This window comes from Globicephala melas, chromosome 6, assembly GCF_963455315.2.
Source record: "Globicephala melas chromosome 6, mGloMel1.2, whole genome shotgun sequence".
Taxonomy (NCBI): domain Eukaryota; kingdom Metazoa; phylum Chordata; class Mammalia; order Artiodactyla; family Delphinidae; genus Globicephala; species Globicephala melas.
The window spans coordinates 100531275-100543732 of NC_083319.1; the positions used below are offsets into that span (position 1 = coordinate 100531275).

The window sequence follows — 12458 nt, forward strand, 5'->3', positions numbered from 1 at the left end:
TTGCTGTTTCAACAACAAACCAATGTTTGTCTTGCTAAGTACTAGCAACGGAAAAGACCCTCCACGTGTGAAGCGGGGCCTCTTCTTTGGAACATTCTGTAGCAAAGCTGCTGAATGGACAGAGACGGTGAAAAGAAACAGAGCCCTCATTCCCTCTGCAGTGAGAGAAACCACCCCGGCTAAGGAGATGGGAAACAGGACAGCACACAGCTAAAAGCAGCAGGAAGCGCTGCAAAACAGATGCCCCAGGGCCTGCTTTACTTTTTGATAAGGAAGATTTGAAATTAGCACCCTGGAGGGCTAATGGGAACTATTATCCCAAAGAGTTGCTTTCCTAAGAAGCTTCAATTCACCCCCAATAATTCTACCCTCTAGGCATTCCCACCAGTTACCTTCTTAGATAGTGGCAATGTACATTTCTACTTAGCCCCAGATGCAGGCATGATAAACTCATTTGGCCTGATTTCATGATATTTTTTTTTCCTGTATGCTTAATGCCTAACAACTAGACGGTTCTGATTCCAAAGCAACCAGCTCTTGTTCTGCTATTGGAATGCGGGGTGCTTCCGGGCACAGTTCAGTACGTGCCATCTCAGAGCTGCTAGGAAAGTGGCACTAGGGACACAGATGGGGCTCAAACTTTGGATGCAAAATGCCAATCCGAAGCAAAACTCCATTTTACTCTTTCCACTCATTTCATCTAAGAAATCCTTCTCCTGATGAAAGGAGAAGAGACGTACAAACAAGTTAACAGATCACTTGGAGGATAAACATCATAAATAAAATTCTGTTTGAATGCCAGTCCTCCCCAGGGCTGTTGGGGCAGTGGAAATCATTCAACTTAGGCGCTTCAGGACCCCACTGTGATCATCTGCTGGCTTCGTCACTCTGATCTGAAGAACGAGGGAGTGAGGGGGAATCACATCTAACCTCAGATCTGAGGACAGGCAGAGGAGAGCAACCATCTGAGGTTCGGGTGCCTGTGAGGCCATCCAGAAGGTGAGAAATGGGGCAGCTGTCCCCTCTAGAACGTTCTAAAAGGGCCCATGATTTCTCTGAGCTCAGAGATGTTTTGGGAGAAAAAATCTATTGAAAGGCTAGGCTGGAAAACCTAGAAGGTCCACGGATGTTCTCCCCAGCTTCATTACTACAGCCTGAACTTCAAAGGAGTTGATGACGGTGGCACTCCTGGGCGGGTGGCCTCTCACAGGTTCACCTACAGTGTTTCCAGTTCATCCACAGAGCCGACTAAACCCCATCGGAGCACACCCCAGGGCACTGGTCACTATGCTAACTGTTTTTAATATTCTTCAAAGTCAATCTGAATCAGCATTGGTGATGTCGTGGTGAGCACAGCTGCCTTCCAAATCCAACTGAATCAGTTGATTAATATTTACTGAGTGACCCCCTTGTACCCAGTGTTAAAAATCCTAAACTGACGCTGATGAGATTCAAATACATTTTACATTTAAAGGGTCTCTCATGAAAAACCAAGTACCGCTTTACATAGACAGCCTAATCCTTAAAGTCCTAGAGACATGACAGTTAAAATTTTTAGCATCAGTTTCTCCCTTCCTCTCTTTGGTACTTTTTCTTGCCTAAGTCTCGATGGTCTCAATAGCCCCAGAGAGGACGCTTCCAATACTCTAAGTTACTACACCTCCTCCCTCCAATGACTCTCCTCCACCCTACATCAGCCAGCATCCCATGGTCATAGCTTAGACCTTGACATTACAAACAATTGCACTCCCTCCCCAATCGCCATTTCAACACTTCTGCTGTGCATCTGCACCTACAACTCCATCTTTCTAGCACACTCATTCTAGCACTGCAATCTCAACCCACAACCCATCGATCCTAGCAGCTTTCCCCAGTCCTTCAATGGCTCCATGGAGTACCTTCCTACTTACCCAGTGTGGACTTCATGGACCGCGATTTTAATCGTTCCCTTGAAAATTCCCTCTACTCCTGTGAACTTTTCTACCTTCATCATCCTTGGATGGCAAAGTTTGAGCCAGGCTAACTCACCTCTCCAGCCCCCCCATGGCTGCTCCTGAGCAGGTGAACATGGGATGGGGAAAAACCATACCCATCTTACCTGATGACAGGTAAATTTTGTTTGGGTAGAAAGAAAATAAAGATGTCACTAGAAAAACCCCAAAGTCATTGGAAAACACTTGTTATAAAATAATTAGGCTTAGAGAGCCTGGAATAGAAAACATAAATCTGATGTTACCCCCAGAACACTCAGCTAGCAGAATAAGGGAAGATGTGAAAGGATGGAGAAGTGTCCAGAGTTTTTGTAACAAAGACAGCAAATGGGTTTTAAAACAGCGTATGCTAACTCATCTGTGCTGCTTTCACTCATATCATAGTAAGGAACCCAGAGCCAGCTTCAGAGAACATTTTACTTTAACTGCCGTGTCTTGATCCGGTTATTCCAAAAAGACGTATTCAATTACACAGAGGTGAGACATGTATGAGGCGCTATTTCCTTCTCCTATAATTTCTAGAATAACCAAAAGCAAGGGTTGGAAGGGACCATAACAATGATCTATTTCAGTGACTCCCACACTTGGCTACATGTGCAACCACTTGGGAGGCTTCCAGAAGTTACAGAGTCCTAGATTCCAGCGCAGACCTTAATTCTGAACATCATGGGATAGCACCCCAGGGGATGCTGTGCCGTTGGTGTGGCACTAATGCGTTTATCCAGGATGAGAGTTTGGGCACCTCTGATTGATTCCAGCAGCCAGGCCCGCGCTGACACCTGTGCAGCTGCTTGGCCAGGTGGAAGAGCTGCTTTTGCTTTACTAACCCAAGGAGGGGCACTCCAGCTGGAGATTTTATTTTATTTATTTATTTATTTGCTTATTTATGGCTGCGTTGGGTCTTTGTTGCTGCGCACAGGCTTTCTCTAGTTGCGGCGAACGGGGGCTACTCTTCATTGGGGTGCGTGGGCTTCTCATTGTGGTGGCTTCTCTTGTTGCGGAGCACGGGCTCTAGGCACCAGGGCTTCAGCAGTTATGGCATGCGTGATTCAGTTGTTGTGGCTCGCGGGGTCTAGAGTGCAGGCTCAGTAGCTGTTGCACACGAGCTCAGTTGCTCTGCAGCATATGGGATCTTCCCGGACCAGGGATCGAACCCATGTCCCCTGCACTGGCAGGCAGATTCTTAACCACTGCATCACCAGGGAAGTCCAGGTTTTATTTTTAAATAATGTCCTTGACCCTTATCTACTTTCTTATTTAAGACCACAGACTATGACAGCTTCAAGAATTCTTAGAGAGCCTAACTTTCAGATTAGGAAACTGAGGGCAAGGAGGATAAATGTCTTCCCACAAAGCATATAGATAGTTAGGTCGACACAGGACTAAGCCCAAGGTTCTGGGCTCTAACACCTGCCCTCCCTCAAAATTTTTTTTCCCCCAATTTTTTTTTTCAGTGTATTGACTTAAAAAGGGAGGAAACAAGAAGCCAATCAAAGTGAAAAACCCAAAGCAACTCGGTTCCTGTCCTGGCCAAGCCCAGAACAATGTGTTGGTATTAAAAGTGTGAACTCTACCGGGACAGGAGGGTGGAAGAGTCAGGGGACACTAGCCTATGGGCAGCCTTTGTGACAAAGAGCCAAAGGCACTCCTTCCAGGGGGCGGAAGAAAGGCACCATCTCCCCCTGGCTGACGCAGCCCCAGGCAGGGCACAGGGCTCAAGAGATAACCACAGACTGACTTCAGCCGCTCCCTAGGGTCACTAACCAGCCTGGATTCCCAGGACCAGGAGTTTCCCAGGCTGCCAGGCTTTGTGTGCTAAAACCAGGAAAGTCCTGGGCAACGCAGGACCGGCGGTCACCGTCCCCCTCCCTGGCACCCCTCTGCTCCCACCTTCCAGCACAGACACGGAGGCTGCCCAGATGGTGTATTATCAGGAATTGCTACTTGACAGTAACTGCAGCTCCGTTTGCCAGGCTATCCCCCTAGAAGCCTGTGCCCGGGCTCTCCAGGTGACCCCAGTGCTCGGTTCCCAAGCGCAGAGCGGTTTACCTTCCCCTTTGCCGTAGGAAGAGCTGGGGGTCCAGGACTTGGCCTCCACGTAGCCCAGCTCCCGGCAGACGACGTGGGCAGCGTGGATGGAGAAGTCGTCGTCACACACGGTGCCCCACCGGCCGTCGTAGTACACCTCCACCCGGCCCTCGCTGTGCTTCCTCTTCTGGCCCGCCAGGCGCAGCTGGATCTTGACCACGTCGGAGGGCACCTGAGGCCGGTGGTACTCCGGGGCGGGCTGCTGGAAGTACTCGGGGTAGTGGGGCCAGCTCTCGTACTGCGCCAGGCTCAGGGCGGGCAGGAGGGCGAGCACAGACAGACAGCCGCAAAGGCAGGAGCCTCCGGGTCTCTCCATCCCTGTCCTCGGGCTGGAAGACCTGATGGAGGGGGACACTTGGCGCTCAGGAGGGATGGGCAGGAGTTCCCTGGAAGAGAGGAGAGGTTCGGGTTACAGACATCTGGAAAACGGCCAGTGATTTCGTACTCTTTTGCTTAGGATTGAAAGCTCATTCCGGATTCCAACCTCTTCTCTTCTCCCATCTTACGCTTCAGCTAGACAGGCCTGGGAAGTCCTACTTCTTTGCCCACCACCTTCCCAGATCTTTGAAATGCTTTCTTCCAGGATGAGTCCTGGCAGGAAACAGAGCACACTTAGACTTCATTTGAGTAGAGTCTTTTGGTTTGTTTTGTTTTGTTAAATATTTATTTATTTATTTAGCTGTGCTGGGTCTTAGTTGTGGCACATGGGATCTAGGCTGCGGTACATGGGGTCTTTAGTTGCGGCATGTGGGATCTAGTTCCCTGACCAGGGATTGAACCTGGGCCTCCTGCACTGGGAGCGGGGAGTCTTAGCCACTGTACCACCAGGGAAGTCCCCATTTGAGTAGAGTTTTTTAAAAAAGACTAGGTACATTAATGGATAAAGAAGATGTGGTACATATATACAATGGAGTATTACTCAGCCATAAAAAATAACGGAATAATGCCATTTGCAGCAACATGGATGGACCTAGAGATTGCCCTCTGGTGGGCTACTGAAGCAGCCCCCAGGGACTTCCTTCCAAGGCGGGCTTATTATCTAGACCTTCTCCTCACCCCTCCCAGACACCTTCATATCCCCAAAGAGGTTACAAACTGCTTAAGGGCAGGACTTGTTTCTCATTCTTCTTTGGCTCCTCCAGAGTGAGCATGGTAGGTTGGAAGACATGTTTATGGAATGAAAAGGTGATTTGGTTCCAGGTACCGAGTGGCTGGAGAAACGCAGATGTGACAGTGTATGTTGAAGAGGGCTCGGGTACTCCCAGGTAAGGCGGCCTTCCTCCCTCTGGACGTTAGCTGACCTGGATGGAAACGGCATCTTCTGGGTGCTGAGAATAACACTACGAGGCTTTGAGTCTCCATCTTTACTTACTCACGGGCACATACCTGAACCTTCCTATAGCTCTGCTTTCAGGCTCCAGGCCTCCAGACACCCCGACATGCTGCCCACCCACACCCCAGATCTCATTATGTTTTATACTCTGGACCTCAAGATGGCTGAGACCACTAAACGAGGAGGTCAGAGGTAGAGTCCCTTAAACAGCTCTCACGCAGGGCCTGTCCTTAGCTGAACGGTGGAGTAGACCCAGACAGCAGTCCTGAGGCACTGCTCTAGCACTTGGGGAAGCCAAGGATGCCCAGGAGACAATTCCATCCCTTTACATAGCTTACGTCCCTGAGGGCTGCTGGGGGCTGAGTCCAGCCCGCTCTGTGCACAGAAGGGAGGCATAAAGCTCTTTGTACCAAACAGGGGAGGGGCTGAGTGGCCCATCATCAGGCAAGGGAGAGCAGGACAGCAGAGTGAGGGGGTGGGGGGTGATCACAGACTCTGGAGCCAGACAGTCTGGGTTTGCGTTCTCATTCTGATACGGACTAGCTGTGTGACCTTGGGCAAAATACTTAACTTCTCTCTGCTGTTTGATGTTTCATATCTATAAAATGGGTAGGATAATTATATCTAGCTCACCGAACTGTTATGAGGATTAAATGAATGGTACATAATAAGCCCTACAGGCGCATCTGCTAAATAAAAATTTAAAATTTTTATATTTTCAAGATTGTGGTCACCGTACCCAGGTGGAACCTACCTCTATGAATTCCAGGATGAGGTCCTAGAGCGGGAAATAAAAACTTAGTTCAGGTACCTTGATCCTTCCATAATTCAGAGAGCTAGGAAGACTGTCTTAAAGGACTGCAGGGGTATTTCCTGGAAGAGGAAGTAGACTTGGAAGATGGGGCCCCCAAAGGAAACCAGGACCAGCAGGTGAAAGCTACAGCAGGGCGTCATACATTCTCTATTAACCAGGTACAGAGGGTTAGGCCAATTGTGTGACTCAGTTCATGGCACACCACCACCAAGGAAGGACCAGATAAGTGCCCAGAACACCTGGGAGGGATGATCTAACTCGGAAAGAGGCAGTTCCACATCTGTCGGGACGGCCAGGCAGTGCCTGGTCCCATCCTGGGTTTGGGGGCAGAGATGCCTCAGCTTTGGGGGGCAGTCAGGATCGAGGATTTTGGAAGGCCCTCTGGTTCGCTGGAGATCCAGCCACCCTCATCCTGTGACTCACAAACAAGGCCAGAAAGTTGTGGGGTTCCTGCAACGGCCCTCTTCAGACCACAGCCTGACAGGCTAGTACGTGGCTCTGAAGGGACCCCTCATCGCCTCCTCCGCCCTGGCCACGTTTCACTCCTGTCCCAGCACATTGGCGTCCACGAGCTCATCTATGCCTCACTAGAATCTTGAGACATGGGTGGAGTAGCCAGAGATGAGGATTCTTACTCTACGAGGGAGAAAATCAAGAAGCAGAGAGAGAGGAATTTTCTGCTAGACTTCACCGGAATTGCACTGTTCGTGCAGGCAAAGCCAGAAGTAGTCAACCCCAAGCTACCAAAACATCCATGATCCACTATCACATATTAAAAATGTCCAAATTCCACCTGGGACACAGATGCCTTTATAAGGCGGAACATACCTACGTTCCTGGCTTCAGTTCCAACACTTCTCTCCTTGCCCTCACTCCAGCCCTTCACGTGTCACCCATCCAATCATATCAGCTTAGAGTGGCTTAAGTTTTCCCACCTCCATCAATGTGCTCCATCCCCACGCCTCCCCTTCCCTCCGAAAAGTGTCCGTCACAATCCTTCCTGTTCTTCAAGGAAAGCTTCCCAGATGCTCCTAATCAGAATCAATGTCTTCTCTGATTCTCTTTAAAATAGCATCCTGCTTGTGCTCTACACCAGTGTCATATCAGGCTTTAGTGGACACTCAGTCCCAGGGGCAGAAGCCATCTCTTGTCATTTCCACACAGTACCATGTGTTTCTGGCTACGGCAGACTAGCTTGTAACAGATACACCTTCCCACCAAGGACAACTGGAAAAGGTAGGTAAAACCCTAAAAGCATGTATCTGAAGACACTGGAGAGGTATCGAGGCAGCAACGACTCAAGAATCCAGAGAGATGGGAAGTACAGCGAGGTAAGCCTGACACTCGTGTCTGCTTTTCCCCTTAAGCCATTTGCCAATTCCAAGGCAGTTGCCAACAGGCTGGGAAGCTAAGCAAAACTTCAGGCATCCTCCCAGGACTCAGGACACAAAAAATTGGAGTTCAGAGCCTGCCAAGGAGGAAGGGCCCTGTTAAATAGCCCCAGGCTTTCAGATAGGGGTCCCTGAAGTGCTAAACTCTAGAAGTTAGGACAGAGTTACTTTCTACGTGTTAGAAAGATCTAACATCCGTATAATTGGAAATCCAAAAGAGGACAGAGAGGACGTCTGGAAGAAATATTTGAAAAGATAACGGCCAAGAATTATACGAAACTGATGAAAGATAAGAAGCCCAAGAAGTACAGTTTACCAAAAAAAAAACCATACCAGGGCACATCAAAATCAGACCATGGAAAATCCAAGACAAATAGGAAAGCTTACAAGCAGCCGGAGTATAAAAGGAGTATTAACTTCAAAGGAGCAGCAGTAAGGGTAACAGTTGGCCTCTCAACAAAAAACAAGGAAACAAAGAAGATAATCACATGACAGTTTTGAAGGGTTGAAAAAAATAAGTCAGCCTAGAATTCTGTACCCCCTGGAGAGAATAAAGGTTTTCACAAAAGTGGAGAGAGGACTTCCCTGGTGGTGCAGTGGTTAAGAATCTGCCTGCCAATGCAGGGGACAGAGGTTCGAGCCCTGGTCCGGGAAGATCCCACATGCCACGGAGCAACTAAGCCTGTGTACCACAACTACTGAGCCTGCGCTCTAGAGCCCATGGGCCACAACTACTGATCCCACGTGCCACAACTACTGAAGCCCACGCTCCTAGAGCCCATGCTCTGCAACAAGAGAAGCCACCGCAGTGAGAAGCCCGCACACCGCAACGAAGAGTAGACCCCGCTCGCCACAACTAGGGAAAGCTCACGCGCAGCAACGAAGACCCAATGCAGCCAAAGATAAATAAATAAATACATAAATTTATTTTTAAAAAAACAAAAAGTCGAGAGACTTTATCATCAGAGTTCTCCAAGATGAAAATACTAAAGGGAGTTCTTCAGACCACAGGACAAATCATCCTAGATGTGGAATGAAGGAAATGGAAGGGGGAGCTATGCAGGTTAATCTGAATGAAGATCAACTGTGTAAAATAATAATGTCTTATAGGGTTTACAATATATGTGTCATTAAAATACCATGGTGAAAACAGCACAAAATGTAGAAGGGGATTAAATGGAAGTGTTCCAAGGTCTTTGCACTATCTGGGAAGTGATGAAAGTACTCTTTTCTATTAGACTTCAGCAAATCGTAATAGTCTTAGTTAGATGCATACTGTAGTCTTTATGTAATCAGCATAAGAAGAGAAAAAAAGTAGAATGAACATGGCGATAAAGGGGAGAAATGATGGAATTATTTTTTTTAATCCCGATTAATCCAAAATTAGAGCAATAAAGCAGAGAAAAAGTAACATAGAGGAGTTGCCACAAATAGAAAAAATAGTAAGATGGTGGATTTAAAACCAAATATATCAGTAATTTCGTTAGATGATACTGCAATGAAAAGACAAAGATTGTCATAATGGATTTAACAAAACAATATTTTCTATTTCCTATGGAAGACCAAGAAGTTTAAAGTAAAAGGATGGAAAAAGATTTACCACACACACATTCATCCAAAAAAAGTTGGTACAAAGTAAGATAAAGTCAACTTTAAGACAAAAAGTGTTACTGAAGACAAAAACTTATGATGATGGAAGAGTCAGTCCATCAGGAAGATATTAACTAACTCTTCTCAGTTTGTATACGCAGACTCCGCATGTATGAAATAAATATTGACAGAACTAATAGGAAGAAAACGACAAATCTGTAATCAGAGTGGGAGATATTACACACCGTTCATCAGGAGAAGCAGACAAAAAATCCTCGTACTAAAGAAGTGAACAATATGATAAACAAATGCGATTTAATTGACAAGTTTCTATCAACTGGACTCAGAAGACAGACTTGCTTCAAGTCCACATGCAAGAGTTACCCAAATGGACCCTAACCTGGGTCATAAAGCAAGTCTCACCACATCTAATGAAATCACACACAATGTGTTCCCTGACTACAGTAGAATTAAGCTATACACCAATCATAAAAGAATAACCATTAAATCCCCCAATATTTGGAAATGATGTAAAAGGAAAAAAAGTCTATTTCTGTTCATTTCCACTGAGGTCACAGTATCAAATTGATTTACTCACTCAATAAACACTCATTGAGCTCCTGGTACACATTAGACCTCATGTGGGTAAAGCAGACATGCTCTTGCCATGGTTCTAATAGGAACTGACAGGGCATTCATGTTCTAGCTGTGGTTTGCCTACAGGAAATCAGTGAATATTCATGGATGGAACCACCTGAGCCAGGTGGCCTGACCTTGAACTCAGCAAAGTTTTTCCTCTTGTAGCCAGTGTCTATATCCTCATCTGGCAGAAATTTAAGACAGAAAGTCCATGACTTGCCAAAGGTCCCGCAGAGTGACAGACCTACAACCAATATGAAGCTAACATTATAAAGTGCCTCCCCTATGCAGGCACTGTGTATGAATCATGCCTTTTTATTTTCTGTATTTCTGCCGTTTTGATATCTGGGGTCTATGCTGACTCTGGAGAACGACTACTCAGAAACTACGCTACCCACTTTCTGGTTAATTCTTAGCGATGATAAAGGACTCACCCACAAGTGTACTCTGCATGTGTAAACCAATCAGTCCAGAGCTATACCTTCCCAACTATTTCCATTGTCAAGATCTCACACTCTGGGCCACTAACCCCCTGCCCTAATCACTCTAAGACCAGGTACCAGATAAGAAGAGATGATCCCTATGCCCTTATGCCCCAGAGAGAGGTGAAATTATTCAACTAACCAATCCTTAACCTGATTAGCCTGCTTACTGTGACAGTCATAGTAGATGCTCTTACCCACATTTTCCCCTCACTCCTGCCTCTGACCAACCCTGGTGCTTCTTCCTGTGGCCCTGCATGGTGTGCCAGGCCTCCTTGATTCTAGGGATCTGTGACTATAACCTTCTTCCTCCATGACAGTCATTTCTGTGCCTGTGTCTTTCCACACCTGATTAAAACAAGTCTTGGGTACATTTTAAAACGTACACATGATTTAATGTTTGAAAACATGACTCTCAACATTCTGCTGTATTAATTCACTTAATGGGGCAAACACCATTACTATCAAGGCACAGAGAGTTTCAGCAAGTTGCCTCAGGTTGCACTGTTGGTTAAGTGGCAAGGCAGGTTCTGGACGAGGGCAGCAGGCTGACCTGTGTCCTTCACCTTCACCTCTGTGCTCTAACAGCCCCAGTCCAGCATTTTCTTACCATCTCCCAAGCTCCCCCTCACGCGAGAGCTACAGAGGGCTGCAGATTGTCTATTCACATCTCAAAAAGAAACGGAAAAAGTATGTGGTTCTGTAATTTTTTAAGAGGAAATCGTAATCTCTGGATTTGTATATCTATAAACTGCTCCGCCCAACTTCTTGGACTCTCCAATCTGTGGGAATGAATGGCTAGTGTTCAACTCTTAAATCTTTCCTACAAAAGTGCTCCTGAATTTTTTGCTTCCTTTGTGGGGCTTCTCCTACTCTCCGGGGAATTGTAAAATATTAGACCCAGATGCTTCTCTTTTCTTTTTAAAAATAACTTTCATGGTTTTTTCTTTCTTATTGCAAAAGTTATACAACTTGGTGATACAAATCTGGAGAACACAAACAAGTAAAAAGTAGAAAAGAATTTTCAATACCCCTATTGGATAGAATGATTGTCAACACTCTGGTGTACACCCCTTCCAGCCTTTTTTCTGTACATATATATTTCCTCTTAAAACTTACAATAATTTTCTACATACTCTTTTGTAAACTGTTTTTCACATCTACCAGTATATTGCAAACATCATGCCTCATTGACTTCTACAAGATTTTTATTACATAGTATTCAATCTTATGAATGCACCATAAGATTGAATAATCTTACCAGTAAATTTTTTACTGCTGTTCACATAGCTGAAATGAATATCCTTGTAGCTAAAATTTTCCACAGTCTTGGGATAAACTCCTAAAGGCAAAATTTCTGGGTCAAAGGGCTGTTAAAAAGTGAATGCTTCTGCAAAACTATATTAACTGCCTCCAGAAGGACTGTGCTAGGGTACACGTCGACCTGAAGTATGTAGATTTCGCCACAACCTCAAAACTCTAGCTATGACCATGCTTTCAGACCTTTCTCCATCTGATAAGGGGGGGGGGGAGGTATTCTGTTGTAACCAACGTTTCTTTTGCTATTAGTGAGGTTGACCTTTCTTTTCTTCAGGCTCTATTGGCCACCCGTATTTCTTTTTTTTGGAAATTATCTCTACGTGTTTTTTTAAAATCCCCTTACTATTCTATGTCTTTCCCTTATTGCACTGTAACATCCATTTTTCACATTGGCATCCACCCATCCCTCAGGAGGGAAAAATTGCCAACGTCCAAAGCAGAGCTGCGGAGGATGGAGAGCAAAATGCCCACCGAACCCCTGTCCCGCGGTGGGCTGCCACCCGCTGCAGACCAGAGGCCTCGCCAGCTCCTCCCAGGCTCCAGTTTCCTTTCTGCACTTGAACTTTCTCGGCAGGAGACTCCAGCTGCTGGGGGGCGAGAGTGGCCTGGAGGGGAATCCGTCCAAGGTGGTCCCCCTGCTTGTGGCCCCCGCTGCAGCGCGTCCCATGACAAGACTGTTGGCAGCCCGATGACCCGGTTTAGAACCGAGCCCCACCGGGTGTCCCCGGTTGCGGGGACGGGGACCGGTGCCCCTCCCGGGAGCAGGCAAGTGGCCCCGGGCTGGCAGCCCCTTCGCGATCCGGCCGCCGC

General features: G+C 46.7%; 1 protein-coding gene across 1 annotated transcript in view; it reads right to left on the minus strand.

Moving 5' to 3' along the window:
• The window catches only part of LOC115864894 (lysyl oxidase homolog 2), a 102412-nt gene that overhangs the window by 69219 nt on the left and 20735 nt on the right, over window positions 1–12458 (minus strand). The window contains exon 2 of the mRNA XM_030879021.2: window positions 4041–4465. Coding sequence (XP_030734881.2) covers window positions 4041–4395 — 355 coding nt within the window. The 5' untranslated portion in view covers window positions 4396–4465. The remainder of the gene's footprint in view (window positions 1–4040; window positions 4466–12458) is intronic.